General features: G+C 53.0%; 1 protein-coding gene across 2 annotated transcripts in view; it reads left to right on the plus strand.

Annotated features, from left to right (window-relative positions):
- LOC100393591 (BCR activator of RhoGEF and GTPase) overlaps positions 1-26,639 on the plus strand; it is a 137,095-nt gene that overhangs the window by 70,589 nt on the left and 39,867 nt on the right. For both annotated transcript variants that reach the window (XM_035267221.3, XM_054239375.2), the window contains exons 2-8: positions 5,389-5,570; positions 13,038-13,142; positions 13,437-13,622; positions 17,572-17,679; positions 20,864-20,924; positions 22,430-22,482; positions 23,152-23,292. In XM_035267221.3, coding sequence (XP_035123112.1) covers positions 5,389-5,570; positions 13,038-13,142; positions 13,437-13,622; positions 17,572-17,679; positions 20,864-20,924; positions 22,430-22,482; positions 23,152-23,292 — 836 coding nt within the window. The remainder of the gene's footprint in view (positions 1-5,388; positions 5,571-13,037; positions 13,143-13,436; positions 13,623-17,571; positions 17,680-20,863; positions 20,925-22,429; positions 22,483-23,151; positions 23,293-26,639) is intronic.

The following is a 26,639-nucleotide window of genomic DNA, read 5'->3' on the forward strand; positions in this document are numbered from 1 at the left end:
TTTATCAATTGTCTAGTTCACATGTCTGAGTTAGGGGGTTAACTTGAGCCCAGGAGTTGGAGACCAGCCTAGGCACCATAGTGAATCAACGTCTCAGTTAAATTAATTAATGAAGTCAAGAAAGGTGAAGCATGGATGGCTTCAGTGATCTGGACTAATACAGAGATTAGTGGCAATGGGGAGGATCAGAGCCTTGCTTCTGAGGGATTACACCACAGCTCACTTCCCCCACCCATAGGCCAAATAAACTGAGCATTGACAGTCAACATAGTGATCCTGATACCTGGACCCCATTCGATGTCCCGTGGATTAACGAGACCATACTCCTCCATACAACTTGTTGAGGGACTTGGTGGGTGCTCCAGCCTCTTGGAGGCTTCCTGCTTTGGCTGCTGTGCTCAACCCAGAACTACCCTCTGCCTGGAATTCTCCTTTGGACACACACACAGGCAGAACCCGGCCTTGCCTTTGCAGCCAGTAGCTGTGTGCAGTCACCTGGGATAGTGCTGCAGGTCAGCAGCTGGCACAGTGCTGGACACCGGGTTGGGGTCGCTCAGCCAGTCTCAGCCCTGGCTGCCAGCTAGATTCCCCCAGGAAGCCTCTACAGCTTCGGACTCGGCAGGTCTGTGTGGATCCCAGCAAAACTGTTTTCAGAGCCCCCCAAGGTATTGCCAATGCGGAGCTAGGGCTTGGGACACCTGTTAGAGGGCGCTGAGTCCTGTGGGACAGGAAGTGGAGAACCTGGGAGAGGCAGAGGCACTCAGGGAACTGGCCTTTGGCCGCCTGCACCCACAGCCAGTGGCAGATCACTCCAGACACACGGCTCCCCCCGGCCCCACCATCCAAGTCGGAAGGGCCACCAACAGTCCCCAGTTTAGGATTGCTGGGTCAGCCGCTCGGAATGCCTGAGTGCCGCCCTGTGCCCACCTGGCCTGGGTGTGTTTGTTGTCAGTTGTATACTCGTGAATGAATGCCAAGGTCACCTCTGCTGGTAACCTTTGGGCAGGGCTGCTTACAGGTGACTCATGTTGAGAGTGACCCCATGGGCCTCAAAGGCCCCCTTTGGAAGGAGTGGAGAAGGGACCCTCACATGTGCCATGGATCCGGCTAGGTCCTTGCGGGTTGACATTGGTCATGAGGAATCCACTGGCTTAGAAAATTCAGACTTAGAACAGGCCATCAGCGAGCTCCAGACGGCTAAGGCCTTGGAAATGTGTATTGGGCTTCATCATTCAGCCTGGGAGGAAGGGAGTGATTGTCTCTAGGTGCCTCTGGGAGGAATGAGTTACTCTGTATAACTAGTTAGTTCCAACAGGCCGGGAGCCTCTTGTAGGATAAGCCATTCTGTCCTCCTGGGGGTACTCACATTGGGGTAAGGGTGGTCTGGGATTTTGACAGACCATCTGGGAGGTGGGCTATGCCTCAGCCAGAAGGTGGGCTGGAGTGGGGGGGAGGGGAGCCTGTAGCCCCAATTTCCTGGATGGGATGGGAAGAGCATGATAGGACTCGCCACTCATGGTGGCCAGAAGTTGCACCCCAGCCAGCATGTGCTCCTCACCCTGTCAGACCCCATAGGCAGATGCCCAAAGACTGTTCCTGGCAGCAAGACGGTAGCATTTTGGGTCCCCTTTTCTTTTTTCTTTTTCTTTCTTTCTTTTCTTTTTTTTTTGGAAGGGAGGGAGGGAGGGAAGGAGGGAGGGAGGGAGAGAAGGGAAGGAAGGAAATCAAGCAATGAGAGAGACATTGCCGACCTGGATCTAGAGGTCTACAAGTTGATTTCCTTTTTTGAGAGAAGGAAAGGAAAAAAAAGGAGTGAAGGAGAGGAAGAAAGAGGAAGAAAAAGAGGGAGAGAGAATGGAAATGTTGCTTTATTCTAAAAAAAAAAAATGGGTATTAATAATGGCCAATCAGTATTTCATTTAAACCTATGAGTAGGTGTGATGTGGTATTGACAAGAATGTATATTTTGTGTATTTGAAGTGGAGAGCTCTATAAATATTTATTAAGTTTACTTGTTCCGGATCTGAGTTCGAGTCCTTGATATCCTTATTAATTTTCTGTCTCATTGAATCTAAGTCTCTATGTATCTGGGTGTTAGGATCATTAGCTCTTGTTGCATTGATCCTTTTACCACCATCTCTTTGTTGCTTTAAAATCTATTTTATGAGATAAGAGAATTGCAACTCCTGCTTTTTATTTATTTATTTATTTATTTTTGCTCTCTATTTGGTTGGTAAATCTTTCTCCATCCCTTTGTTTTGAGTCTTTGTGTATCCTTGCATGTGAAATGGGTCCGGATGTAACATGCCGTTGGGTTTTGGCTGTGTCTTTTGATTGGGGGATTTAAGTCTATTTAAATTTAGGATTACTGCCATTTTATGTTAACTGGCTGTTTTATCCATTCGTTGATGAAAATTCTTCTTTATGTTGATGCTGTTTACTTTTTGGTATATTTTTAGAAAGGCTAATACTGGTTGTTTCTTTCTATGTGTAATGCTTCTTTCAGAAGCTCTTGTAAAGCAGACCTAGTGGTCATAAAATCTCTGAGTACTTGCTTGTTCATAAAAGATTTTATTTTTCCTTCAGTTGTGAAGCTTAGTTTGGCTGGATATGAAATTCTGGGCTGAAAGTTCTGTTCTTTAAGGATGTTGAATATTGGCCCCCACTCTCTTCTGGCTTGTAGAGTTTCTGCTGAGAGATCTGCTGTAAGTCTGATAGGCTTCCCTTTGTGAGTAACCTGACCTTTCTCTCTGGCTGCCCTTAGTATTTTCTCCTTCGTTTCAACTCTGGTGAATCTAATGATTATGTGCCTTGGGGTTGCTCTTCTTGAGGAATATCTTTGTGGTGTTCTCTGTATTACCTGGGGTTGAATATTGTCCTGCTTTGTTAGTTTAGGAAAATTTTCCTGAATAATATCCTGAAGAATATTTTCCAGCTTGGATTCATTCTCTCTGTCGCATTCAGGTACACTTATCAAACGTAAATTAGGTCTTTTCACATAGTCCCACATTTCTTGGAGACTTTGCTCATTCCTTTTTATCCTTTTTTCTCTAATCTTTTCTTCTCGTTTTATTTCATTAAGTTGGACTTCGACCTCTGATATCCTTTCTTCTGCTTGAACAATTTAGAGTGTTTAAACCTGTGCATAGTTCTTGGAGTTCCTGCATTGTATTCTTCAGTTCCATTAATTCACATATTCCTCTCTAAGTTGTCTGTTCTCATTAGGATTTCGTTAAACCTTTTTTCAAAGTTCTTAGTTTCTTTACGTTGGGCTGCAACATGTTCTTTTAACTCACAGAAGTTTCTTATTATCCACCTTCTGAAGCCTGATTCTGTTAATGGAATGCACTCGTTCTCCATCAAGTCTTGTTCCCTTGTTGATGAGGAGCTGTGATCCTCTTTAGAGGGAGAGGCATTCTGATTTTGAGTATTCTCAGCCTTTTTATGCTGGTTTCTTCCCATGATTGTAAATTTATCCACCTGTCGTCTTTGCAATTACCAACTTTCAGATTAGGTCTCTGAGTGGACGTCCAAGTTGTTAATTCCCAGGGCTGAAATATGAGCAACCCACTGCGCAGGCCAAAACAGCGGCGTTAAGACTGATGGTGCTTTTCTGCCCAGGAATCTCCAGTCTGGCTTCCTTCTTGAGTTCGTAATAGGCGACTCTGCCTTCCCGGAGCTCCAAACCTCGGTCAGAAGGGGAACCAGTCCTGTTTACTCTGCACCAAGAGCTGTCGCGCCAAGGTGCCGGCACAACTGCTGCGCCAGCCACAAGAGTTTGACTGGCGACCTGTGTGGCTCCTCCAAACCTCGGTCAGAAGGGGAACCAGTCCTATTTACTCTCCATCGAGAGCTGCCGCGCTGAGGTGCCAGCGAAACCGCTGCGCTGGCCACAAGAGTCGCGCTGGCGACCCGTGCAGCTCCTCTACTGGGAATCTTCTGCTCCGTGAGCGACCAAAATTTGTTTGAAAGTGTGGCGTCCTCTCCTCCTCTGAGCTTTCACTGGGAGCTGCAATCTGAGATGTTAGCAATCAGCCATCTTGGATCATTCTCCCTTTTTTTTTTTTTGAGAAAGAGTCCTGTTCTGTCACCTAAGGTGGAGTGCAGTGGAGCGATCTGGGTTCATTGCAACCTCCACCTCCCAGGTTTAAGCAATTCTCCTGCCTCAGTCTCCCAAGTAGCTGGGATTACTACAGGCACCTGCCACCATGCCCAGCTAATTTTTTGTATTTTTAGTAGAGATGGGGTTTCACCATGTTGGTCAGGCTGGTCTTGAACTCCTGACCTCAAGTGATCCCCCCACCTCAGCCTCCCAAAGTGCTGGGATTATAGGCATGAGCCACTGCGCCAGGCCAGGGGTCCCCCTTTCTGTAGCAACCCAACCCACCTGTATGGGAGAAAACAAACCGTTTTCTCTGTACACAAGCTCAACACAGAACACTTATGTGACCAAATGTGGGGACTTTTTCCCACACCAAGCAGTTCTCTGCAGACACCAGGTGGGTGTCCTACAATTTCAACTCAGTTCTGACACTGTCTACCTGGAGTTAGCATCGGATCCCACAGCTCCGGAAGACTGCCCCTAACTTCACGTGTCAGTAGCAGGTCCAGGTTGTCTGGAGTAAATTGGAGGTTCTAGCAACCCCCTTTTTGAGTTTCATCCCTTGCTAGAGTGGCTCACAGAACTCAGGAAAATAACTTACTGTATGACTTCTTTAATAAAAAGACACAACTCGGGAACAGCCAGACAGAAGAAGTACATAGAGCAGGGTCTGTGGGAAGGAGCGCAGAGCTTCCATGCCCTCTCCTGGCACTGCCACATTTTCAACCCCAGAAGCTCTCCCAACCCTGTCCTTTTGGACAGCCTTCATTGTGTAGGCATGGTTAATTATATCACTGGCCATTGATGATCAACCTTCAGCTGTGGGTCTTCCCCAGAGAATTGGGGGTTCCAACTCTCTAATCATGTGGTTGGTTCTTCTGGCAATCAGCCCCCTTCCAGGAGCCCCAGGCACCCGTCATTCATTAGCATACATAGAGACATTTATTACTTTGGAGATTCCAAGGTTTTTAGGAACTGTGTGCCAGGAAAGTAGGGAGTGGGGTATGCAAAGATCAAATACATTGTTCTTATGTCACAACCCCTGCCAGGGGGCAGACCTGTCTCAGAAAGCTCCTTGTATTGTCTGAGGAGTGAGCCCATGTTCATCCCCCCTCACCCTTGTGGTCTTTGATCAGTCGGTTGTGAAGGACCATCAGCATCCCCGAGGTCCTTGTTGGATGCTTGTCGGGAACAGAGATGGTGTCAGCTGGGTATGTGCTGGGACAGGTTGGGTATGGATGCTCCCTTCTCTGTCTCTAACACAGGATGCTTCTTTGCACACACAGATGGCTCGTTCGGGACACCACCTGGGTATGGCTGCGCTGCAGACCGGGCAGAGGAGCAGCGCCGGCACCAAGACGGGCTGCCCTACATCGATGACTCACCCTCCTCATCGCCTCACCTTAGCAGCAAGGGCAGGGACAGCCGAGATGCACTGGTCTCGGGAGCCCTGGAGTCCACTAAAGCGGTGAGTCCCCATGGCGCATGTGTGGCAGGAGGGCCACATGAGGCTCAGTGGTACCTAGCAGGTAGGTGGTGGAGCAGCCAATGGTTTGGAAGCCAAGTGGGTCTTGAAAAACTTTTTTCTCATCTCTACATGTGGTACACAGACAGCTTGCCAGATGTGTTGAGCCGGGAGATCGGGGGATGCTTTGAAGGAGGAGGAGGCGGCAGCACGTGGTCTTAAGACTGAGAATGTCGGCACCAGAGGCTACCTGCATGAAACAAGACCTACATGGTGGCCCCAGCAATGCTGCTGAGCTGGGTGGTGTCTGGGCTCGGGTCCCTTTGCTTCATGAAGTTCTCTTGCTCCCTTTTACCAAAACATGTGCTGAGGATGGCTCTATCCATGTGACCAGAGCCTTTCCTGTGAGTTTTCACTTGACCCTCATTAATAATTCTTGGCCTTGCTGTCACTTTCACTTTACAAATGTGGAACTGAAGTCCTGTGTTGGATTCCCCAAGGTTGTGTGGCTAGAGAATAGTGGCACATTCAGGAGATGCTCTGCGGTGCCCACTGAGAAAGCGGTGGACCTGCCCCCACCCCCCGTGAGAACATAGCCTGGGGTGGCCGCAGGCTGGGTGGTGCTGGGCCAGCTCGGCCCTGCATGGAGGCCTGACTCCTCTCGATGGTCCCACGGCTGGGGGCTGCTTCAGCCATACTCTGGGCCCAGATGCACACCCCTTGCCGTTGGTGTGTGTCCTGCCACTTGACCTCTTGTGTTCTTTCCTTCTTGGGCTGAGAAAATCGCTGCCCAGTGCAGTTGCTTCTTTTTGTCTTTCTGGTCCCTGATGACAGATACCTTTCCCAGTCTGCTTAGCTTATTTCTAGATGGTTTCCACCCCGATAACAGCATAGCCTGGCACAGTGGCTCACACCTGTAATCCAAGCTACTCAGGAAGCTGAGGTGGGAAGGTTGCTTGAGTCCAGGAGTTTGAGACTGCAGTGAGCTGTGATCTTCCCGCTGCACTCTAGCCTGGGAAACAAAGCAAGACCCCATCTTTAAATAATAATAATAATAAAAAGAATGAAAAGAAAAAAATAAAATAAACAGAGCAAGAGAGGAAAGGGCTTTACCCCATTTCTGTAAGGAAGCTCCAGAAGTGTATCTTCTTACTGAGCTGCTTTTCTCTGAGGCTGATGCATTCGCTGCAGGCCCAGGACTGCAGCTTATTTATATGCTTTTGTGATTTCTGAAGGCCTTGGTGCTGGGCAGGCTTCTCGTTCTGAACCGAGAGGATGGGAGAGGAAGCCAGTGGGTAACATGTACCTGCTCTGTGCAGCACACACAGGCTGCTGACTTAGGCAACTCTTCCTACCCCACGTCAAGTGTCAGCTTTTTACCGACAAGGAGGTCGAGGTTCAAAGAGGTGAAGTAACTTGCTTGGGCTGCACAGCTCCAGGATTTGAAGCCTTCCTGATTCTTCAGTGGACACACTTTCTCTCCCTCAGCTGTCTTGTCTTTCTTGGTGCATCCCCTCTCTTGCGGCTTCGTGAGCATGGTTTGGTACAGAGAAGGACAAAGTTCAGGTAGACTAAGAGCTGAACTTGAGAAAGGCTATTTCTTTCCATCATCCTTGAGGGCTGTCTTCACCCAGCCAGTCCTTGGTGCACCTCCTGGCCCTGAAAGGAAGCTGATCTGCCCACTTGCTGCCCCTGGTTCCTGTCTGAGGGTGGGGCCTCCCACCCACACCCGGCTCTGACTTGGAGTATAACCCTCACCTTGCAGTGTGGGGCTCCTCTTCTGTGAAGCCATGATGCATCCCGGTCCCCCGGCTCCTGCTCCCTGCTTCTGCGCTCACAGCAGTTGTAGGCGTTTTTCGCAGTGCACGTCCTGCAGGAGGTTGCTTGTCTGTGCCTGCCAGGTCAGAGTTTCCAGTCCCAAGCACACCCCCTGGCCCAGAGCTGGTCTGAAGAGGAGGGTATTGGATTGGAGGAGAACTGTGTGTAGCTCCTTTCCAGAAACCTTCAGGTACTCCTCCCAGTGGTTGGGGCCCCAGGATGGGTGCCCTTCACTGCCCTGGACAAGCATAGCCTTGACTTCCTGGTTTCCCTGCCAGCCGTGCAACAAGCCATGCACATGTCATCTTTCATTTTTGATCTTTGGTTTGAAGACATGGCTGTCGCTTCCTAGGACACCCTACTTCCCCCAGGGAGCATGGGGCTGTTTTTTTCTTTTTTCTTTTTTTTTTTTGAGACAGAGTTATGCTCTTGTTGCCCAGGTTGGAGTGCAATGGTGTGATTTCGGCTCACTGCAACCTCTGCCTCCTGGATTCAAGTGATTCTCCTGCCTCAGCCTGCTGAGTAGCTGGGATTACAGGCATGCACCACCACACCTGGCTAATTTTGTATTTTTAGTAGAGATGGGGTTTCTCCATGTTGGTCAGGCTGGTCTCGAACTCCCGACCTCAGGTCATCCACCCGTTTCGGCCTCCCAAAGTGTTGGGATTACAGGCGTGAGCCACCGCACCTGGTCAGGAGCATGGTGATCTTGAGGCCAGAGGCACCCTGATCCTGACCAGCTGGTAGGGTGTGGGCATCAGCCTGCTCATCCTTCTCCTCCTGCATGTCCCCACCCACTCCACTTTTGGTCCCAGATGCTGATCTTGAGTATTCTAGGCCATGGGGCCATCAGGAAACCCTCAGGGAACTCTTTGGCAGATTGGGGTCTCAGTGGACTCCTGTGGCATGGGTCTTCTCTGTGAATACTCATTCATAGTATAGGCAGAGGTTGGACAGAGGCCAGGCACCCTCTTGCCCAGGGAGCTGTGGGAAGGATTCACATAGGCTGTCCTATGGCGACAACCTTCAGCCCCAGGACCCTGCACAGAGGTCATCCCCTCACCCTCTCTATGCCATGAGGACCAGGTTTTTGGGGTGCTCGCTGGGCTGGGCTGCAGGGCAATGTCCCGCATGTTGCTAATGAAAACCTGCCCTTGACCTCGTGATCCACCCTGGTCAACATGGTGAAACCCCGTCTCTACTAAAAATACAAAAAATTAGCTGGGCATGGTGGCGCATACCTGTAATCCCAGCTACTCAGGAGGCTGAGGCAGGAGAATTGCCTGAACCCAGGAGGTGGAGGTTGAGGTGAGCCGAGATTGCGCCATTGCACTCCAGCCTGGGTAACAAGAGCGAAACTCCATCTCAAAAAAAAAAAAAAAAGAAAGAAAGAAAAAAAAGAAAACCTGCCCTTACCCAGAGCAGAAGAGTGTCCTTTCTCTAGCAGCCGTGCGGGCTGCACACTCCCAGCCTGGAGCAGCCTGCTCCTCTCAGCCAAGGTTCTGCACCCTGATCAGCACTGGGTTCCCCCAGATTAGGGGGACCGGGAGGAGGGTTAGAAGGGGCCTCTTTGCTCTCTGCCTTGTCCTGAAACTCAGTTCCAGCTCCCACTCTTGTGTGGGCCTGGCAGCCAGCTGACGACAGTTTTGTTCACCTTGTTCTGTTGGCTTTTCCTGCTTGGTTGTCACAAGCCCATTTGGTTTTGTGGGTTCTTTGTTGGCTTTTATTTAACCTCAGGTTTTGTGTTTGCACCCGCCTGGAGAGGGTCGTGGTAGGAGGGCCTTCCTTCCATGTCACTGACTTCTTTTTCCAACTTCCCTTTACCTCCGGCTTCCTCCCCGCCCCAGCCTCCTTGCCTGGCTGCACGGCCCTCCCTGCTTTCACGTCCTTTCCCATAACTGGCACGTGCACAACCCTGAGTTATAAATAGCCCCAAGCCTGGCCCTGCCCTTTGCTCTCTCGTTTTCTCTCCATGGACTTGGCTGGTTTCTGAGCCATTCCTGTCTGATGCCACCAGCACTAGACTCTAGAAGACTCTAGAAGATTCTTAGTCTGAGGAGAAGTGCCCTCATCCTGTGTCTTGTCCACCCCACCCAGTCCATGCCGTGGGCCAAATGTTCCCTGAGCAGCCCCGCCCTTCAAAACAGGGAGGGAGAGCTGGACCGTGTGCCTTCCTGCCTGCGCTGTTTTTCCTCCTGGCTCTCCAAATCATGTGGACAGAAGGAGACACAGTGCTCCCACCCACAAGGGCACCAGCATCTCACACTGGGTGGGGCCATCATGGGCCCTGCTGCCCTGGCAGCCTCCCTGGGCCCTGCAGGTCCCCTGGTACTCACAGTAGCAAGATTGTCCTCAACATGAGCAAGGCTGGGTGGGTGGGTGGCGCTGCCCAAGGGGCCTGCCATTCCCTTCACCTCTTCCCCTCTTTTGGGGCAGGGAGCAGCATCTGCACACAATGGGAGACACCTGTACAGGCAGCCGGGGCTTCTTTTGCCTTTTTTTACAATAGGCCGTTTTACAATAGGCCGAGGGGGGTTGTCATAGGCCACCCCACCCTATGTGTACGTGCACCGTGGGCAGCAGACTTGCTGCACTTCAGTAACATTTTAGTGCACTGAGCCTGCCTCTCCACACTCTGATGTGGAGACCTTCAAGGAGCCCTCATAAAAACGCTGCCAAAACTAGGACCCAGCAAGATCTTTGAGGTCCGCCCATTGATTTAGTAAATGAATTTTAACTGAGCACCTAGGTGTTCTGGGCACCGTGTTAGGCAAGGAAGTTCCTAGCTCAGGCACAGCCATGGCCTGGAAGCTCCCGCCCATGGAGTCACTGCCTACCCTGCCCTGGGGGGACAAGTATGCCTGGGACATGCTTGTCCTTTTCCTGGAGCTGCTCTCAGCCCAGATCTTGATGGCTGTCCTGTCCACATATACACAGGCGCCTGGGCAGCCTCACAGTTCATGTACACATTCTCACAGGTATGCACACACTTAGGAGATGCCCAGGACAAAATGGTGGCCCAGGAAGGCTTTCTAGATGGTCCCAGTGGGCAGGTGAGGCTTTGTGGTCTAAGCCCGAGGAACTCAAGTGGGGCACAGGGTAGAGCTCCCTCCCCAGCCAGTGGAGGCTCAGGGTAGGAGGCTCAGGGTAGGAGGACTTTTGCCTGAGACCATGGGGCAGCCCAGGCCCTAGGCCTTTCCTGTTGAACCTACTGTCTATACCATGACTTGGCTCCCTCCTAGTGGGCCAGGGAAATAGGACAGCGGGTTGAGTGTAGGCAGGCGCTGTGCTGCGACACTGATTCCGCATCCAAATTCTACAGATACCATGAGGCCTGAGCTGGCCTCAGTCAGATTCTTCCTCAAACCCATCAGTTTTCACTGGGGGTGATTCTGCTCCCAGGGCATACGTGGCAGCATCTGGAGACAGTTGTGGCTACCACAGCTTAGGGGAGAGGGTGTTACTCACATTGGTAGGCAGAGGCCAGGGATGCTGCACTGAATTTTACAAGGCACAGGATGCCCCCCAGTCCCTGACAGAGCCCCTCCAGGACGTCAGTGGGGCTGAAGAGGAGCTTTCCCACAGCCAGTGATTTTCTCCGAAAGTGGGAAACTGAGTGATCAGGGACCACCACCCCAGTTCCACACCCGTGAGCCCAGCAACCAGTGGAGGGGTAGGTAGGGCTGTCACAGACACAGACCCCACTCCCCCGCGTGCACGCGTGCACGTGCACACACACACACACACACACACTCACTCACTCTCTCTCTGGCACTTCTCTCTGACTGCTGGCAGAGCCGGTGGGCACAGGCAGGCAGAGGGAGCACAGCCTCAGCCCAGTGGAGCACTGAGGTGTTGCCATGGGCATGGCCAGCTTCCAACGTTGCCGATAGCCAGGGAGCAGGTGGGAGTGGCCAGGAAGTCAGGCGCAGTTTCCATGGCCTTTGGTGTCATGCCTTTGCTAGGGCTGTTGTAAGTAAACATCAGAGACTGGGGAGTTTATTTTCTCGTAGCTCTAGAGGCCTGAAGTCCAAGGTCAAGGGGTTGGCAGGGTTGGTTTCTTCTCCGGCCCCTCTCCTGGGCTTGTCTTCTCTGTCTCTTCACATGATGTTCCCTCCATTTGAGTCTGTGTCCTGATCTCTTCTTCTTTTACAAGTCCTGGTGGGGTGCTGTGGCTCACGCCTATAATCTCAGCACTCAGGGAGGCCATGGTGGAAGGATCATTAGAGCTCAGGAGTTCAAGACCAGCATGGGCAACATGGCCTTTTTTTTTTTTAAATTAGATGCAGTTTCACTCTTGTTGCTCAGGCTGGAGTGCAGTGGCATGATCTCATCTCACTGCAACCTCCACCTCCTGGGTTCAGGCGATTCTCCTGCCTCTGCCTCCCCAGTAGCTGGGATTACAGTTACCCACCACCACTCCTGGCTAATTTTTGTACTTTTGGTAGAGATGGGGTTTTACCATGTTGGCCAAGCTGGTGGTCTTGAACTCCTGACCTCAGGTGATCTGCCCTCCTCGGCTTCCCAAAGTGCTGGGATTACAGGCGTGAGCCACCATGCCTCCCCGCAAAAAGATTTTTTTTAAGTTAGTAGAGCATGGTGGGTGGGGGGTGCCTGTGGTTCCAGTTGCTTGGGAGGATTAGGTGTAAGGATTGCTTCAGCCTGGGCTCTAGAGGCTGCAGTAAGCTGTGACTGTGCTCCAGCCTGAGTGACAGAGCGAGACCTCGTCTCGGAAATAAGAACCAGACATATGGAACCTTTTGGCTTTGGTTTAGCTTAATCACCTCCTTAAAGCCCTGCCTTCAGTAACATTCTAAGGTCCTGGGGGTTAAGGCTTCAACATGAATTTGGGTGGGGGGGGCGGGGAGACGTGATCAAAACTCAGAAGGCAGCCTCCCGGGGCCATGGGCTCTGTCCCCTACATCAACGCCTAACAGTGTGTCAGCTCCATCTTTTGGAGACAAAACCAATAGAGAATCCCTGAACTTTCAGCAGGGATGCTGATTGGGAAGGGTACTTTGTCACAGCCCACATGTAAGAGGCTCCCTGCCAATGATGTCAGGGTCTAAAAAGCAGGGTCTAAAAAGACAGGCCTTGAGCCCAAGGGACAGGAGTCTTCTGGAGTAGGTGTTAACAGTCCCCGTGGTTGGGAGGGAGGTGCTGCGTAGGCCCCGTCAGTCAAAGGGTCATGTGGCAGCAGCAGTCAGAGAATCCAGGTGAGGGTGCCCCATGTGAGCAGTGGGAGGGGAGCTTGGCTGCGACAGGAGCCAGGTGGCCATGCCATGGGCTCCGACGCCCCCTCAGGTCAGATTCTCCTTCTCCTTCCTTGACTGTGTCAGGCAGCTGCTCCTGGGTTGCATGCAGAAGGCATGGAGAGAGGCCTGGCCCAGCCTGCTCCATACCACACTTTCTGTTACGTGGTCCGGCAAGACTAAAGGTGGCTCCAGGTATTGCCCCTGGGATTCTGTGACCGCAACCATGTGGCTGAGTATGTGTTGAGGGTCCCCTGCCTCCCTTTAATTCCATGTGGAGCCTTCATGGGGGCAGGGGTTTGTCCAGAGGTCAAGAAGCTGGCCCTCCTCTCTCAGCAGAAGGACCTGATGCAAGCATCTGCCTTCCACCCTTCCAGTCTGACTTCTGTTTCTCCTGCAGAGTGAGCTGGACTTGGAAAAGGGCTTGGAGATGAGAAAATGGGTCCTGTCTGGAATCCTGGCCAGTGAGGAGACCTACCTGAGCCACCTGGAGGCACTGCTGCTGGTGAGGAGGGTGTAGGAAGCTGAGCAGGGCAGGGCAGGGTGGGGCAGGGTGACAGAGTTGGGGAGCCTCTTTGCCCATAAGTCCCTGGTCAGCTGTCAGAGCCTGGGTGCAGCTCGCTGTCCCTGGTGTGGATACCAGTGGAAGACTGAGTTGCCAAACAAAAAAGCTGGTTTTAAAGTTGTGTTTGTTATGTGATTTAAAAATAAAAGTGCATATGTCAAGTAACCGTGACTGTCCACTGTCATGCCGTGCACCTGACAGATAGTGGCCCCTCTCACCTGTGCCCTCTTCCAGCCTATGAAGCCTTTGAAAGCTGCTGCCACCACCTCTCAGCCCGTGCTGACGAGTCAGCAGATTGAGACCATCTTCTTCAAAGTGCCTGAGCTCTATGAGATCCACAAGGAGTTCTATGATGGGCTCTTCCCCCGTGTGCAGCAGTGGAGCCACCAGCAGCGGGTGGGCGACCTCTTCCAGAAGCTGGTGAGTGACCCAGAGCCGGTGCTGGCACTAGAGGCATGTACCACCATGCCCAGCTAATTTTTTGTATTTTTACTAGAGAGGGTTTTGCCGTGTTGGCCAGGCTGGTCTCGAACACCTAACCTCGTGATCTGCCCACCTCAGCCTCCCAAAGTGCTGGGATTACAGATGTGAGCCACTGTGCCCAGCCTTATGTAGGTACTTATAAAAAAAGACAGGGACTCACTATGTTGTCCAGACTGGAGTGCAGTGGCTATTCACAGGCACAATTCCACTGCTAATCAGCACAGGAGTTTTGACCTCCTTTGTTTCCAGTCTTGGCTGTTTCACTTCTTAGGCAAACTGGTGGTTCCCAACTCCTGGGAGGTCACCATATAGATGCCAAACTTAGTGTGTAGTGTACTATAGCCCAAAACTCCTGGCTGAAGCCATCCTCCAGCCTCAGCCTTCAGTGTAGCTGGGACCACAGGTACACACACCACCACATGCTGTGTGCACACACTACCTGAAGCAGGTTTCCTCCACAGGGAAACAAGTCCTCTAGGGGCAGGTGTGGGCTGAGGCCAGGCCCCCTCTAAGTGTGAAGAGCATGTGATTCCTTATAAGCCCTGTCCCCAGCACTCCTGGACTACCCAGACACTCAGCTGTGGCCTCAGGCTTCTCCTTGGCTGGTGCTGGGGACTGAGTTTTCTGCTCTGAGGTGTGGCTTTCCTGTAGGCAGACCCCTCCCTCTGCCACCCTGTGCTGCAGACCCCCCCCCCCCCCCGCACCGCCAGACTCCAGGCCAGAGCTAAGACTTGAGAAACACACAAGGCACTTACTTTGTTCCAGTTCTTGCTGCTTGGGGCTCTTTCCCCTACGGCCAGAGAGCAGGAGGCTGTATTTTGATGCATGCTGCCCCCTCCGTCTTTGAAGCCCCCCATTTCTCCCTGTATGTGTCAGCAGTTTTAAAAGTAGTGGCCTGCCTTCCTCCTGAGAAAGGAAGAATTGTGGTATTGGGGGAAGAAAAATATCCAGAGCTCTTCCTGAATAATATTCCGAAATTGTTTAGAGACTTTAAAAAAATGTTAATATCTGATGAACACTGGAATTTAACTTTGGACAGTTTCTGCCGGCTTCCCTGAGGCCTTGAGCTCCGTAGCCTTCATGTGGCAGATGACGCAGCTGGAAGACTCAGGGAAGAGGCTGGGGCTGCAGTGGGAAGTTGCTCCCCATAACTACAAGCTCAGTACTCACATGTGCCCAACCTGGGCTGGGTGTTGGGGCCTCTGCAAGAACAGATAAGCCGGGTGCCTGCCCTTGTCCCTGCAGACCAGCTCAGTAGGGTTGGCCTAGCACTGCTCCGTCAGGCTTCCTGGTTGGACAAGTCTTAGGACCAAAGGAGCTCACGGTGCCCTGCCCAGCTCCAGTGCCGCCTCCAAGCCCAGGAACTCATGATCCACTTCCAGTGGTTCAGAAAGCCAGGCCCAGATGCGGCTTCTGCCCCCTCCTCCGTGGGGCTGCACGGGCTGACTTCCCCACTCCGGATTTTGTTTCTGGCTGCAGTTTTATCAACTCAGAATGTTTATTTTTCTAATTATTTCAGGCTTACAGGAGAGCTCCAAGAACGGGACAAAGTATGGCCTTCACCCAGATACACTGATGTAACTTTTTGCCACATTTGCTTTATGTCTTTTTGTGCACACACAAACACACATGCACACATATGCAGAAGCACAGGATTTTTTTCCCCTCTGAATACTTCATTGTTTATTTGCTGTGAACAAGGACATTCTCTTCTGTAACCCACAGTACAATTTGTTAAATTCAGGAATTTTTACACCGATGAGCTACTATTATTTAATATATAGTTACACATTTCCTCTGAAGTAACAGTCGCGTTCTTCACAGCTCTTTTCATTCTCTGATTTGGGTCCCGGTTTAAGATCATGTTATGAACTTGGTTGTCACCTCTCTTTAGTCTCCTTCCATCTGTACCAGTTCCTTAGACTTTGCTTGTCTTCCGTGACCTTGACTTTGTTTTTTTTGGAAGTGGAGTCTCACTCTATCACCCAGGCTGGAGTGCAGTGGCATGATCTCAGCTCACTGCAGCCTCTGCCTCCTGGATTCAAGCAATTCTCCTGCCTCAGCCTCCCACATAGCTGGGATTACAGGTGCATGCCTCCACACCTGGCTAATTTTTGTATTTTCAGTAGAGACGAGATTTCACTATGTTGACCAGGCTGGTCTCACACTCCTGACCTCAAGTGATCTGCCTACCTCAGCATCCCCCAAAGTGCTAGGATTATACAGTGTAAGCTGCTCTTCCCAGCTGACCTTGACATTTCTTGAAGGGCACAGACCCGCTCAGGTTTGCCAGTTTCCTGAGCTTCATGTTCTGCACGATAGCACCACAGCATCGAGGCCGTGTGCTTCTCAGTGCATCAGATCCGGAGGTGTGTTTTTTGATTAGTGAAAAATGTGGAAAGGAATTGCTTAGAACTTCTCACAAGCTACCTGGAAGATGTGAGCTCCTGGAGCAGGAGGGAGGAGAAGTCCTGAAAGGAGTCCTCCTCCCAAGACCCCTGAGACCCTGCCCAGCTGTCACCTCTTCTTAGAGGCTGTCCTGGCCCTGACCACATTCTCCAAAACAGCCCCTTTGCTCTCGGTCCCCATCCTGGTTGTAACCCTCTGCCATCACATGACCCGGGTCTGTTCACGCATGTGAACACCAGCTTCAGAGGGCAGTGCCTCATCTGAATTATTCACCACTGTGGTGACAAGGCCTAAAGCAGGCCCTTAGTTTGGTGGGGAGATACTCAGTGACTTGCAGAGGAGGAAGGAGGGAAAGGAAGAGCTCTGGGCCTCATCACTGCACTGACAAGGAAGAACCTAGAATTGGAGGATACAAGGTCTCCTCAGGGTGGCAGGGGCTGGTGGGTGTCTTCCGCCTGCAACCCTTTCCTTGTACGCTCTAAGACCCTTCGCACAGCCCCCGTAAGGAGCAGGGCCAGAAGATCAGATAATACCAAGGGTGCCTGGTTTATCCAGCATCCGGAATTGTTATCTGCAGAAACATAAAATTCAATATAAATGCAAATGCACGTGGAAATAAAATTAGGTTTGATGTAAAACAAACGCCAGGAGCCATGAATGCCTTGGGCTTCTAGTTTGCAATCAGCTGCAGGGGGAGTCTCCAGCCCTGACCAGTGCATCTCCTGGGTCTGCCCTTCCACTCCCCAGGCCTGGGTTTGCTGGTTTTTCCCTCGCTGCCCCTAAAGCTGTTGTGAGGCCCAGAGATGGCTGTGTCTGCTGCACTCACACACAGGGGAAGTTGTTGCCGAATCAAGTGTGTTTCTGAGCTGGAGGTGCAGGAAGGAGATCTGTTATAGCCTTTGGTTTAATAGAGAACAAACAAAACACCTCTCACCTTACAGCCAGTCAGTCTCTCCCCTGCCAGGTGTGCAGCGTGACACTGGGGCACCCTTACCAGGCCCGGGATGGTCTCGTGCGGGAGGCTCTCTTCTGCAGAGGCAGCTGGATTCTGTGTGTCTTATGTGTCTGAAGGGACTGGACAGGAGTGGACACTGTGGGTGGGATGGGGGGGTGATCTCCGTGTCCAGGATACACTCCTGCAGCCAGAATGAGAAGATGCTGCATGCAGACACTTGTCCAGATTCACTGACAGCCTCGAACTCTAGCTGCCACTCGTGGCACCATTTCAGCGAGTGGGCTGGGAGGAATAAGTAGCTCTGGAAGGGAACTGTTACCTGCCTGGCGTCGTGAGTCACTTCTCAGCATGTCATTTTGGGAGCCGGAAGTGTGCTGGGTGCGTGGGGAGGGGAGCAGGTGGGAGGGAACAGCACGGAAGATCCGAGGCCCCTGGAGTTCCTGATGAGCTGTTGGAGGGAACCCGCTCCTCAGAAAGGCGGGGGAGCTACAGCACCTGTCGACTCTCTCTTCTTCCCTGCAGGCCAGCCAGCTGGGTGTGTACCGGGCCTTCGTGGACAACTACGGAGTTGCCATGGAAATGGCCGAGAAGTGCTGTCAGGCCAATGCTCAGTTTGCAGAAATCTCTGAGGTAATGCCTTGATGCCATTCAGCCAGGCGTGCCCTGACTCCCACCTGTACCCTCCACCTCCCCAGGAGAACAGAGGGCACCAGATCAAGATCTGGTCGTGAACCCCAGCTGTTGACAGATTCTGCCGGGTTTGCTGCCCCATGCTGGGGATGCTGTTGTGCCCAGACAGGTGGAGCAGCTGACAGGATGTCCTGCCTTCCCAGGGGCGAGAGCCTGATTCTGGGGGTTGGCCAGGTTCCGGGGACACTCTTTGCACCGTGTGCGGTGAGGAGTGTCTGTAGTTCTGCCCGTTAACAGCTCTCACCACAAGAGTCCTGAGGCTGACTTTGTACCTGGCACTGGAGGCGTGGCCGGAGGTGACCCACTCTTCCTTTTCTGGCCCATCAGAGACCTTGAGAGTGGGAAGTATTGAGGGGCTAATGCCGCGGGGCGAGGGCTTATGTCACCTGTGCTCTCTAGACCCATGTGAGGAGCAAAGTAGCAGGTTGAAGCTGCACTGCCTGCCCCAGGCCCCACGTTTGAGAGGCTACTGACTCCCTGCCTGTAATTAGCCCCAGGAAGCTGAAACCTCAAACCATGCAGTGTTAGCACCCTGGGCCTCGAAAGAGTCATTCAGAAACAGAGCTATTCAGGAGGCTGGTGGCCAAGCCAGGACCAGAACCCAGCCGCACCCCTGGGTCTGCACTCTCCAGACTGGGGTTCTTCCTGCCCTCCCCCACCCTGTGTCTGCCTGGTGGTCACTCTGCGACATTTTCCTCTTCAGGGGCCTTTGCCTCTTGATGATCCCACCAACTCGCTGTAGCTTTGCCTTCTGACTTGGCTTTCCCCCACCCAGCAAGGGTTATGAGCAGAAAGTAGGGGTTCTGCATTCATGCCCTACTTTTAGTGCCCATGTCTCTTTCTAACCCTGCAGTTCTAGCATAGAGCACAATTGGAGAACCACAGGGCTAGAAAGAGACATGGGCACTAGAAGTAGGGAATGAATGCAGTCACCCTTGCTGAGACACACCCTCAGCTGTCACCCCTGGGCTTTTGCCATCGTACTGTTCATCACAGGACGGCGCATCATGGGCCCCACTCTGATGTTTCCAGTAGTGATAGTATCTGCCACCCTGTTCCTCCAGAGCCCGTGGGGCGCCCCGCTCCAGCAGGTGCTGCTGGTAACAGGCTCTGCATGCATCCGGGGCGCCAGCTTCCCTCCCTGCTGCCAGACTCCCTCTGGACCATTCAATCTGTTCTCTCTTCCTTTTTCTTTAAATGAGCAACTGTCCTCCCCAGCAGCTGGAATGGTGACACCGAATTTCAAGTGTGACCTTGACAAATCAGGGACCTGAGCTTTTAAGAGCAAGTTATAGTTAGACGGGCAAGTTCAAGTCCACCTGGACAGGTTTCTGCAGAGGAGGGAGGAGACATCATGGGACGCCACCTGGGGATCACGTGGTCTCACCAGCTATGTACCAGTGGATTCTGAGCTGTGGCTGGGATGCAGGAAGTGGGATGGGGCTCAGGGTCAGCCACAAGCCAGCCCACTGTGAAGGTTTGTGGCACTTGCACCATCAGAGCGACATGCACTTCGGTTCTCTGTGTTTCAAAAAAGATCCAGAGAAATTGGAGTCACCCAGAGAGAGCAGAGTCAAACTCAAGGAAGAGAAAGTAGCAAGTCCTATGGAAGTGGGAGGGGGTCAGTGCTCAGGCATGGGACTTTGATGATCACCTTCTAGTATAGGAAGGAGTGGAATAGTGTCCATCTTCTCCTGGGACAGTCCTGAGAGATGGGCAGTGTCCAATTAAATCTGGTTTCATGGAACGCCAGCTCTCCAAACAGTAGGTAATAGGAATTATATGAAAAGGGCTTTGGGAGTCAGGCCGGTTTGGGAGATTCAGGGTTAAGCCAAACTCATATGTTTTCTTTTCTTTTCTTTTTTTTAAGATGGGGTTTCACCATGATGGCTAGGCTGGTCTTGAACTCCTGACCTCAGGTGATCCACCCACCTCGGCCTTCCAGAGTGCTAGGATTATAGGCGTGAGCCACCGTGCCCGGCCAACTCATACGTTTTCTTGAGGCAGGTGTTCCCAGAACTTGTGGATAACTCCCAAGCATCGCACTTTCCAAGGCACATGGGCCGCCTCCCAGGCTCATGTGAGCCCAGCACCTGGTTTTTGCAGTCTTTGGTAACTGCCGAGTCAGATGTACAGAGGAACAATCACTGCGAGGGCTATTAAACTCTCAGGAAAGGTACCAAAGCACATGGCAGCCTTTGGCCCCAGCGAGCTGGAAAAGACTTTCTTTTTGGTCTTGAGATGTTTTCTACAGCACAAGAGGTTGGCAGAGTAACCTCAGAATCTCTTCCGTCTCTGCGGCTTATGCCTTTGTTCAGAAGCTTAGTACCAGGAATTAATCTCAGCTCCTTCCCAGCGGATCTGAGGCACACAGGGATCTTTTATACCGAATTTCTCCAGTGATGCGTTCAATGCACTTGTATCAAAACATGCTAGGCTCTTCACTTACAAGACCTGCTCTTGCCCTGGAAATCTCATTAGCACCTCATTTTTTTAGCAAGTGCACTTGCAGATCTGGAGAGGGCGGGTGGAGGGAGAATCCCGTGTCCGTCTGCAGTGGTGGGCCTGCCCTGGCCGTCTCCAAAGGCGACTGCTCTTCCGAACTGCCAGCCCCCTGCATGCCATCTAATTGCCCCAAGAAAACAGTGATGTGTGTTTAGGAGCGGGCTCCTGTTGGCCTCCTTTTGCCAGATTCTCTGTGAAAGAGGTTCTCAGCCAGGCGTGATTTCGTTCACAGGGGACAGACACTTGGCAATGCCTGGAGAAGCTTTTGGTTGTCACAACAGTGGGAAGGCAGGCGTGCTCCTGTGCCTATAGGTAGAGGCCAGGGCAGCCACTTAGCACCCTACGGTGCACAGGACAGATGCTCAGAGAATCTCCAGCCCAAAATGTCAACAGTCCTTGACTGAGAAGGCCTGTCCCAGGTGGACCGCGGCCTCCAGGGCATCCTGCGTGCTCAGCTTGCCCGTGGGTCCCTGCACACCCTGTCATTTCATTATCAGCTCAGAATGCGCCTGGGTTCATTGCAGTGAGGGAAAGCCGAGATTGCTGCCAAAGGTGGAACTTCCTGCCGCATCGAAGCTGCTTCTGTCATCTCTGTGAACATGCGCTTTTCTCCCTGCAGAACCTGAGAGCCAGAAGCAACAAAGATGCCAAGGATCCTACGACCAAGAACTCTCTGGAAAGTGAGTTCTGCTGGAGCCTCTGTGTGCCCTCGTGGGGGTGCTGCTGCCCTTAGAGGTGGCGTGTGGAAAAGCAGACACAGTGCCCACTAGGGTCACCCCTTGGTGCCTTCCCTGTTCTACTCTTCAAATGGAGTGGGGACAGGGAAAGAACAGCTCAGGGAGGGCAGGGAAGGACACGGTCAGAACCAGTTTGCCAACAACAGTAGCAACAAGGTGCTGCTTAAACTGACTTAAATGTCATCATGTTGTCCCCAGTGGCCTCGTAAGGAGGACTTTTTTTTTTTTTTTTTGAATCGGATTTTTGCTCTTGTGGCCCAGGCTGGAGTGCAGTGGCACGATCTCAGTTCACTGCAACCTCCACCTCCAAGTTCAAGTGACTCTCCTGCCTCAGCTTCTCTAGCTGGGATTACAGGCGTATGCCACCACACCCAGCTAATTTTTGTGTTTTTAATAGAGAGGGGGTTTTTCTATATTGTTCAGGCTGGTCTTAAACTCCTGACCTCAAGTGATCAGCCTGCCTTGACCTCCCAAAGTGCTGGGATTACAGGCGTGAGCTACTGCACCCGGCTGTAAAGAGTATTTTATTTTCGGTTTTTGCCAGTGACAAGTTTAGTCATGAAGTAAGCTGTGCAGAGCACAGGTTCTAAGTGGCTGGGCAGGGATTGAGTTGCTGGGAAAGTGGTATCAGGAATTATCAGTTAGTTCTTTCTTTCAGTTGTTAGGGTGTTGTGAATAGTTACAGTTGCAAAGAACAGCCCCCAGAGCTTTGTACTCGGAGCCTCAGTTTCCCCATCTGCAAACTGAAAGTAGTGATGTGTGCCTTACGCTGGTCGTGGGAGTCTCGTGAGGAAACACACCTCGCATGTCTCAGAACACACCTAAGCGTCCATGCCTGGGATGGGCCACGCTCACTGTCATCACAGAGAAGTACAGGCGGCTGAGGTTGGCCAGGGGGCTGCTCCCATTGCAGTGGGGCTCGTGTGCCTCTGGGGTCCAGGTGTCCTCAGGCAGGTCACCAGAGAACCTGTCAAACCAAGAGTTGTTTCGGCATCTGAGTAGGTTCCTGCCTGTCTTCGAGTCAGACATCTGAAACATCCCGGGATTGATGGTAAGAGCAGCCAGGAGGTCTGCTCTCAGTGTACCCTTGGGCTGGAGAGCAGGTCTCCCTCCAGAGTTGGGGTCTTCCCTAGCCCCTCCTTGCCAGGGTGGGCTCCCTGACCCCAGGAGTGGCAAAGCTGAGCCTTTTTAGCTGTTGTCACCGAGCCAGCCGTGCAGGCCCAGGTCTGATGAGCTGCTCTGACTCTACATGCAATGAATGTCCAGGGCTTAAAGCTCAAAATATTCCAGGTGGGTGCTGTAGCCTTGCCCTTGTCACTGCGCAGAGGGGAGATGGGGCCTGTGGAGGCTGGGGCAGCCCCCTCCCCACTCACCCTTGCACTGAGGGTGTTCAGGCAGCTGGTGTGCGTCTCCACATGTGGCCTCTCACCACTCTTCTCTCTCCGCAGCTCTGCTCTACAAGCCTGTGGACCGTGTGACGAGGAGCACGCTGGTCCTCCATGTGAGTAATAGCACCCCTCCTGACTGGGACCAAAACTGCCCCCTAGGGCACATGCAGCACCAGTGCTCTGTAGGGCGCACACAGCACCAGTGCTCTGTGGGGCACATGCAGCACCAGGGCTCTGTGGGGCACATGCAGCACCAGGGCTCTGTGGGGCACACGCAGCACCAGTGTTCCGCGGCATTTCTTTTGGTTGTCATAGCTGCAGCCAAGGGGGCGCTGCTGGCATCTAATGGGTAGAGGCCTGGGGTGGTGTTGGACATTCTGTAGTGCAAGGGACAGCTCTCTCTTGCCCCCCAACAAAGAATTACTCCACGCAAAATGTCAGCAGTGCTGAGGTCGAGAAACCCTACCCTAGAGCCTTACAGAGGAGCCCCTCTTGGCCGTGTGCATGCGGCTGGGTTTGCTGGAGCACATCCAGAACCTGCTTCCGGGATGTTGCTCACACAAGTGTGGCCCAGGGGAGAGATGCCCGCACAGCCCGGCCCAAGTGAGAGAGGCAGTGGTGACACGACACAGTGATGACACCGAGGCAGTGGTGACAGGAGGCAGTGGTGACAGCGAGGGAGCCAGCACTCTGGGCTTTGTCTGCACCTCGTGTCTGCACTTTGCACACAGTGGCAGGTGCCAGGGCCCCCTGTGTCTAACTCGTCTGTCTTCCCCGGGCAGGACTTGCTGAAGCACACTCCCACCAGCCACCCCGACCACCCCTTGCTGCAGGACGCCCTGCGCATCTCACAGAACTTCCTATCCAGTATCAATGAGGAGATCACACCCCGACGGCAGTCCATGACGGTGAAGAAGGGGGAGGTGAGTGTGGCGGGTAGCGGGGGTGGCTTGGGTTTGCCCAGCCTGCTGAGCTGGGGGCAGGCAGGGCACCCTCGATCTGAGGCCTAGAGCCCCTCCTGGTCCTCAGCAGACCTTGCCTTTTGGGATTGGTGAGCTTGGCAGCACACCTAGTCCTGTGTGGAAGGCGTCGGGGTGCAGTTGCAGGGGTGACTCCGCACACAACATGCCCTCCTAGGCGGCGTCCATCACCGTGCCTCACTCAGCCACCTCTTTCCTTCTCTATCATGGTGGGTTATGTCCAGGGAACCCTTTTTTATCTCCCACACTCTTGCCAGCTCAGGGTCCCCAGCCAGGGAGACCTGTGCGAAAGAGGTGAGTAGGAGGGTGTCATTTTGTCTGCCTGGAATCCTCCTATTTCCTTCTGAGTGCTTTCATTAAAAAACAGTTAAGATCGGATTTAAGGATTTGAGATGGGGAAGAAAGGGAGGGTTCACGTTTGTGTCTGTGACGTGAGACTTCATGTCTTCCTCCGGGAAGGCACTCCTTCTCCCCATCAATGACGTACTCTGCGTGCACGTGATGGCGCTCCTTCTCCCTGTCACTGTCGCACTCTGTGTGCATGTCATCAATGGGCAGGCATGGCCTGTGTCTGTGCCGGTCTGAGCCTTCCTGGGTGGGGCCTGGCACATAGCAAGGCAGGTGCTTTCCCAGGTGGGCAGCAGCTACTGAGAACAGCTGAGGTGTGCAAGCCGGGCAGCCGGTGTCCAGTGGGAACAGCTCTTGTCAGAGGCAGCACTGAGGCGAGGGGAGCTGACCTATGGCCTAAGGGGTCTCATGCAGGGACAGGAACTGTCTGGGCCAGGCAGGACACAGGCTGGGCATGAACCGACTGTAGTTGCCTCTGAGAACCACCACCTCTTTTTCTGGTTTATGTGCCACGTGGTTGGCAGTGTGCCAAGGACACAGGACCTGTCCTCAGGGTACTGCCAGGACAGACCTACCCAGCACATGGGGTTTTTTTCCTTTTCCTGCCCTGAGCCATCAGGCAGGCAGCTTTCAGCCTCGTCTACCACACACTTCTTTGGGAATGGTACCCTGAGTGCCCTGAGTCTTGACCTTGAGTCAAGTTTCTCCTGGTGGGCCTGGCCCAATAAGGGCATGGAGAAGGAGGGAACTGTCCTCTCCATTCCACACTCCAGGCTCATCCAAGCCCTGGAGCTGGGCAGATGCAGGGTCCATGCCAGCATCGTGAGGACCGACCCACTGGGTGGCCTAGAGCTTCTCCCAACTGGGCCCATTCCTCGTCTTTGCAACAGAATGGGAACATGGCCCCACCTCATTGGGCACCTGGGCTCTCAAATGGACATGATTTTGTGGCAGTCCTGGCCATCCGTGGCTCCTTGGCAGTCTGAGCTCATTGAAGGCAGAAGTGGGTCCCTGGCACCTTCCAGGGGAGGTGTTGAGCAGTGCAGGTGTTCCCCAGCTGATCAGCCCATGACTGGGGCCTGGGAGAGGTGGGGATCAGATCTTGCTTCTTGAAGCATCAGGGACCTTGAACCAGGGGCCCTGCCCCTGGTTCTCTTCTCTGGCTCAGGGCCACAGAAGTAGAGCAAGCCTATGACAAACCTGTGGGCAGCCACATAGATCTAAGTGGATGTTGGATTTGCTTCTCCTAAGCCTCCATGTGCTGGGTGGCTTCCTGCCGGGCTTGCTTTTCCCTCCTGAGACACCTGCTCTTTCCCTTCTACTGACATTCTTCTATAAGCACTCTGACCTCCTGGGAGGTGAGTGTGGGATCCTTTTTCCATGGCTTCTCCTGTGCCGAGTCTGCTCCCTGCATCTCCAGCTGCCATTTATCATTGCTAGAGAGAAGGAAAGACCTTCTCACCACTCAGATCATTGGAATCCACTGCCTTGGGGAATTGAGGAAAATGGTGATGTTGCCTAGAAGTTGGCAGCCAGGCCCTTATTCCTGCATCGGTCCCCATTGCGGCCTCCTTCCACGATGACTCACCGCCAGGTCTCGGGACCACCAAGGAGGAAGTATAATTTAAGAAGGGCTGGGAGCTTCACAAAGGGAGGGGCCTGGATCCTCATCCTCGCCAGCACCTCGCCCTGGTGGAGGGGCATTTGCTCATTGAGGAGGTGTCGCCTGGGTGCCTCAACTGCAAAGCAGGGTGGAGGACTAATGACGCTAGGAAACATCACTGTGAGTCTGACCAGCACCTCCTTGTTCAGGGCTTTCTATGTGAGGCCCGTCAAGGGAGGTGACTTGACGGTGGCTAAGCCAGGATGATAGACAGATGCCTTGCTGTGCCCCGCCCTTGCCATTCCTGAGGCAGATGCTGCTAATCAGTTGGCCACTCCAAGCCTGGACGTCCTTCTCAGTATCCCCTGGCACTGCCCAGCGAGTTTGCAGTCCTTTATGCAGAAAGAAGGATGCCAGATGGGCAAAGCCCTGCCAGGTTCCTCTCTCTTACTGCTTACCAGTGTACTGATTTGAGGACACCCTTTTGCTTCCCTGGGTGTTCCTGCTCTCTGAGGGCAAGGATGCATGGTCCATGGCCCCTCCACTGGGTGTTGAGACTGAACAGGTTTCACAGCCTTTGAGGGACTTCATGAAAGTCAGGGGTGGTGACCTGTGTGCATGGCGCCATCTGTGTCAGAGGTGACAGGAGAGCTCCCCTGACGTCACCAGCCAGGAGAGAGGGGCAGGAGCTGCAGGCTGCTTCCTCTTAGAATTTGCAGCCAGGGCGGGGCCTGAGCCTTTCTCTTCTGCACATCTCTCATTTTGGTACATGACACGGAGTGTCAAGTCCCCAAAGGGAGAAAGAAACTGTGCCTCTTGAGTTCTCATGACAACTCTGGGGTCAGAGGCGATCTCCCATTTACAGATGAGGAAACTGCGACTCAGAGAGGTTGAATGTCTTGCCCACAGTCACACAGCCACTAAGTAGCTAAGCCAGGATGCAAGTGAGGCCAGGGGTCCCCTGTGTGCACCTCGGGTGTGTTACTCTTTGCTTCCCTTCCTCCTTTGTGAGCCGATAGGACATGTTCACCCCTCCTCTTGTCCCTGCAATACCTGGAGGTAGGAAGAGTCACAAGGAGGAGGAGATGTCCCTTTCAGCTCTGCACGCCACCCCATTCCCTGCCGCTCCTGCTGGGAGTGTGTCAAGGGGCTGGAGCTGTTTCTGGCTTCCGTGGCATTTGGTGTCAAGAGGAAAGCTGCCTCTGTCGGTCTGGGTCACTGCTGGGCCTCCTGGGAGGTGGCCCATTGCTCCCTGCTCAGCCTGGGCAAGTCTGACATCAAGGAGAGGCACAGGTGTGAGCCCTGTTCAGGGTCAGCTGCCCCAGCCCCCACTGTGGCT

The sequence above is a fragment of the Callithrix jacchus genome, chromosome 1 (genome assembly GCF_049354715.1).
Source record: "Callithrix jacchus isolate 240 chromosome 1, calJac240_pri, whole genome shotgun sequence".
NCBI lineage: Eukaryota > Metazoa > Chordata > Mammalia > Primates > Cebidae > Callithrix > Callithrix jacchus.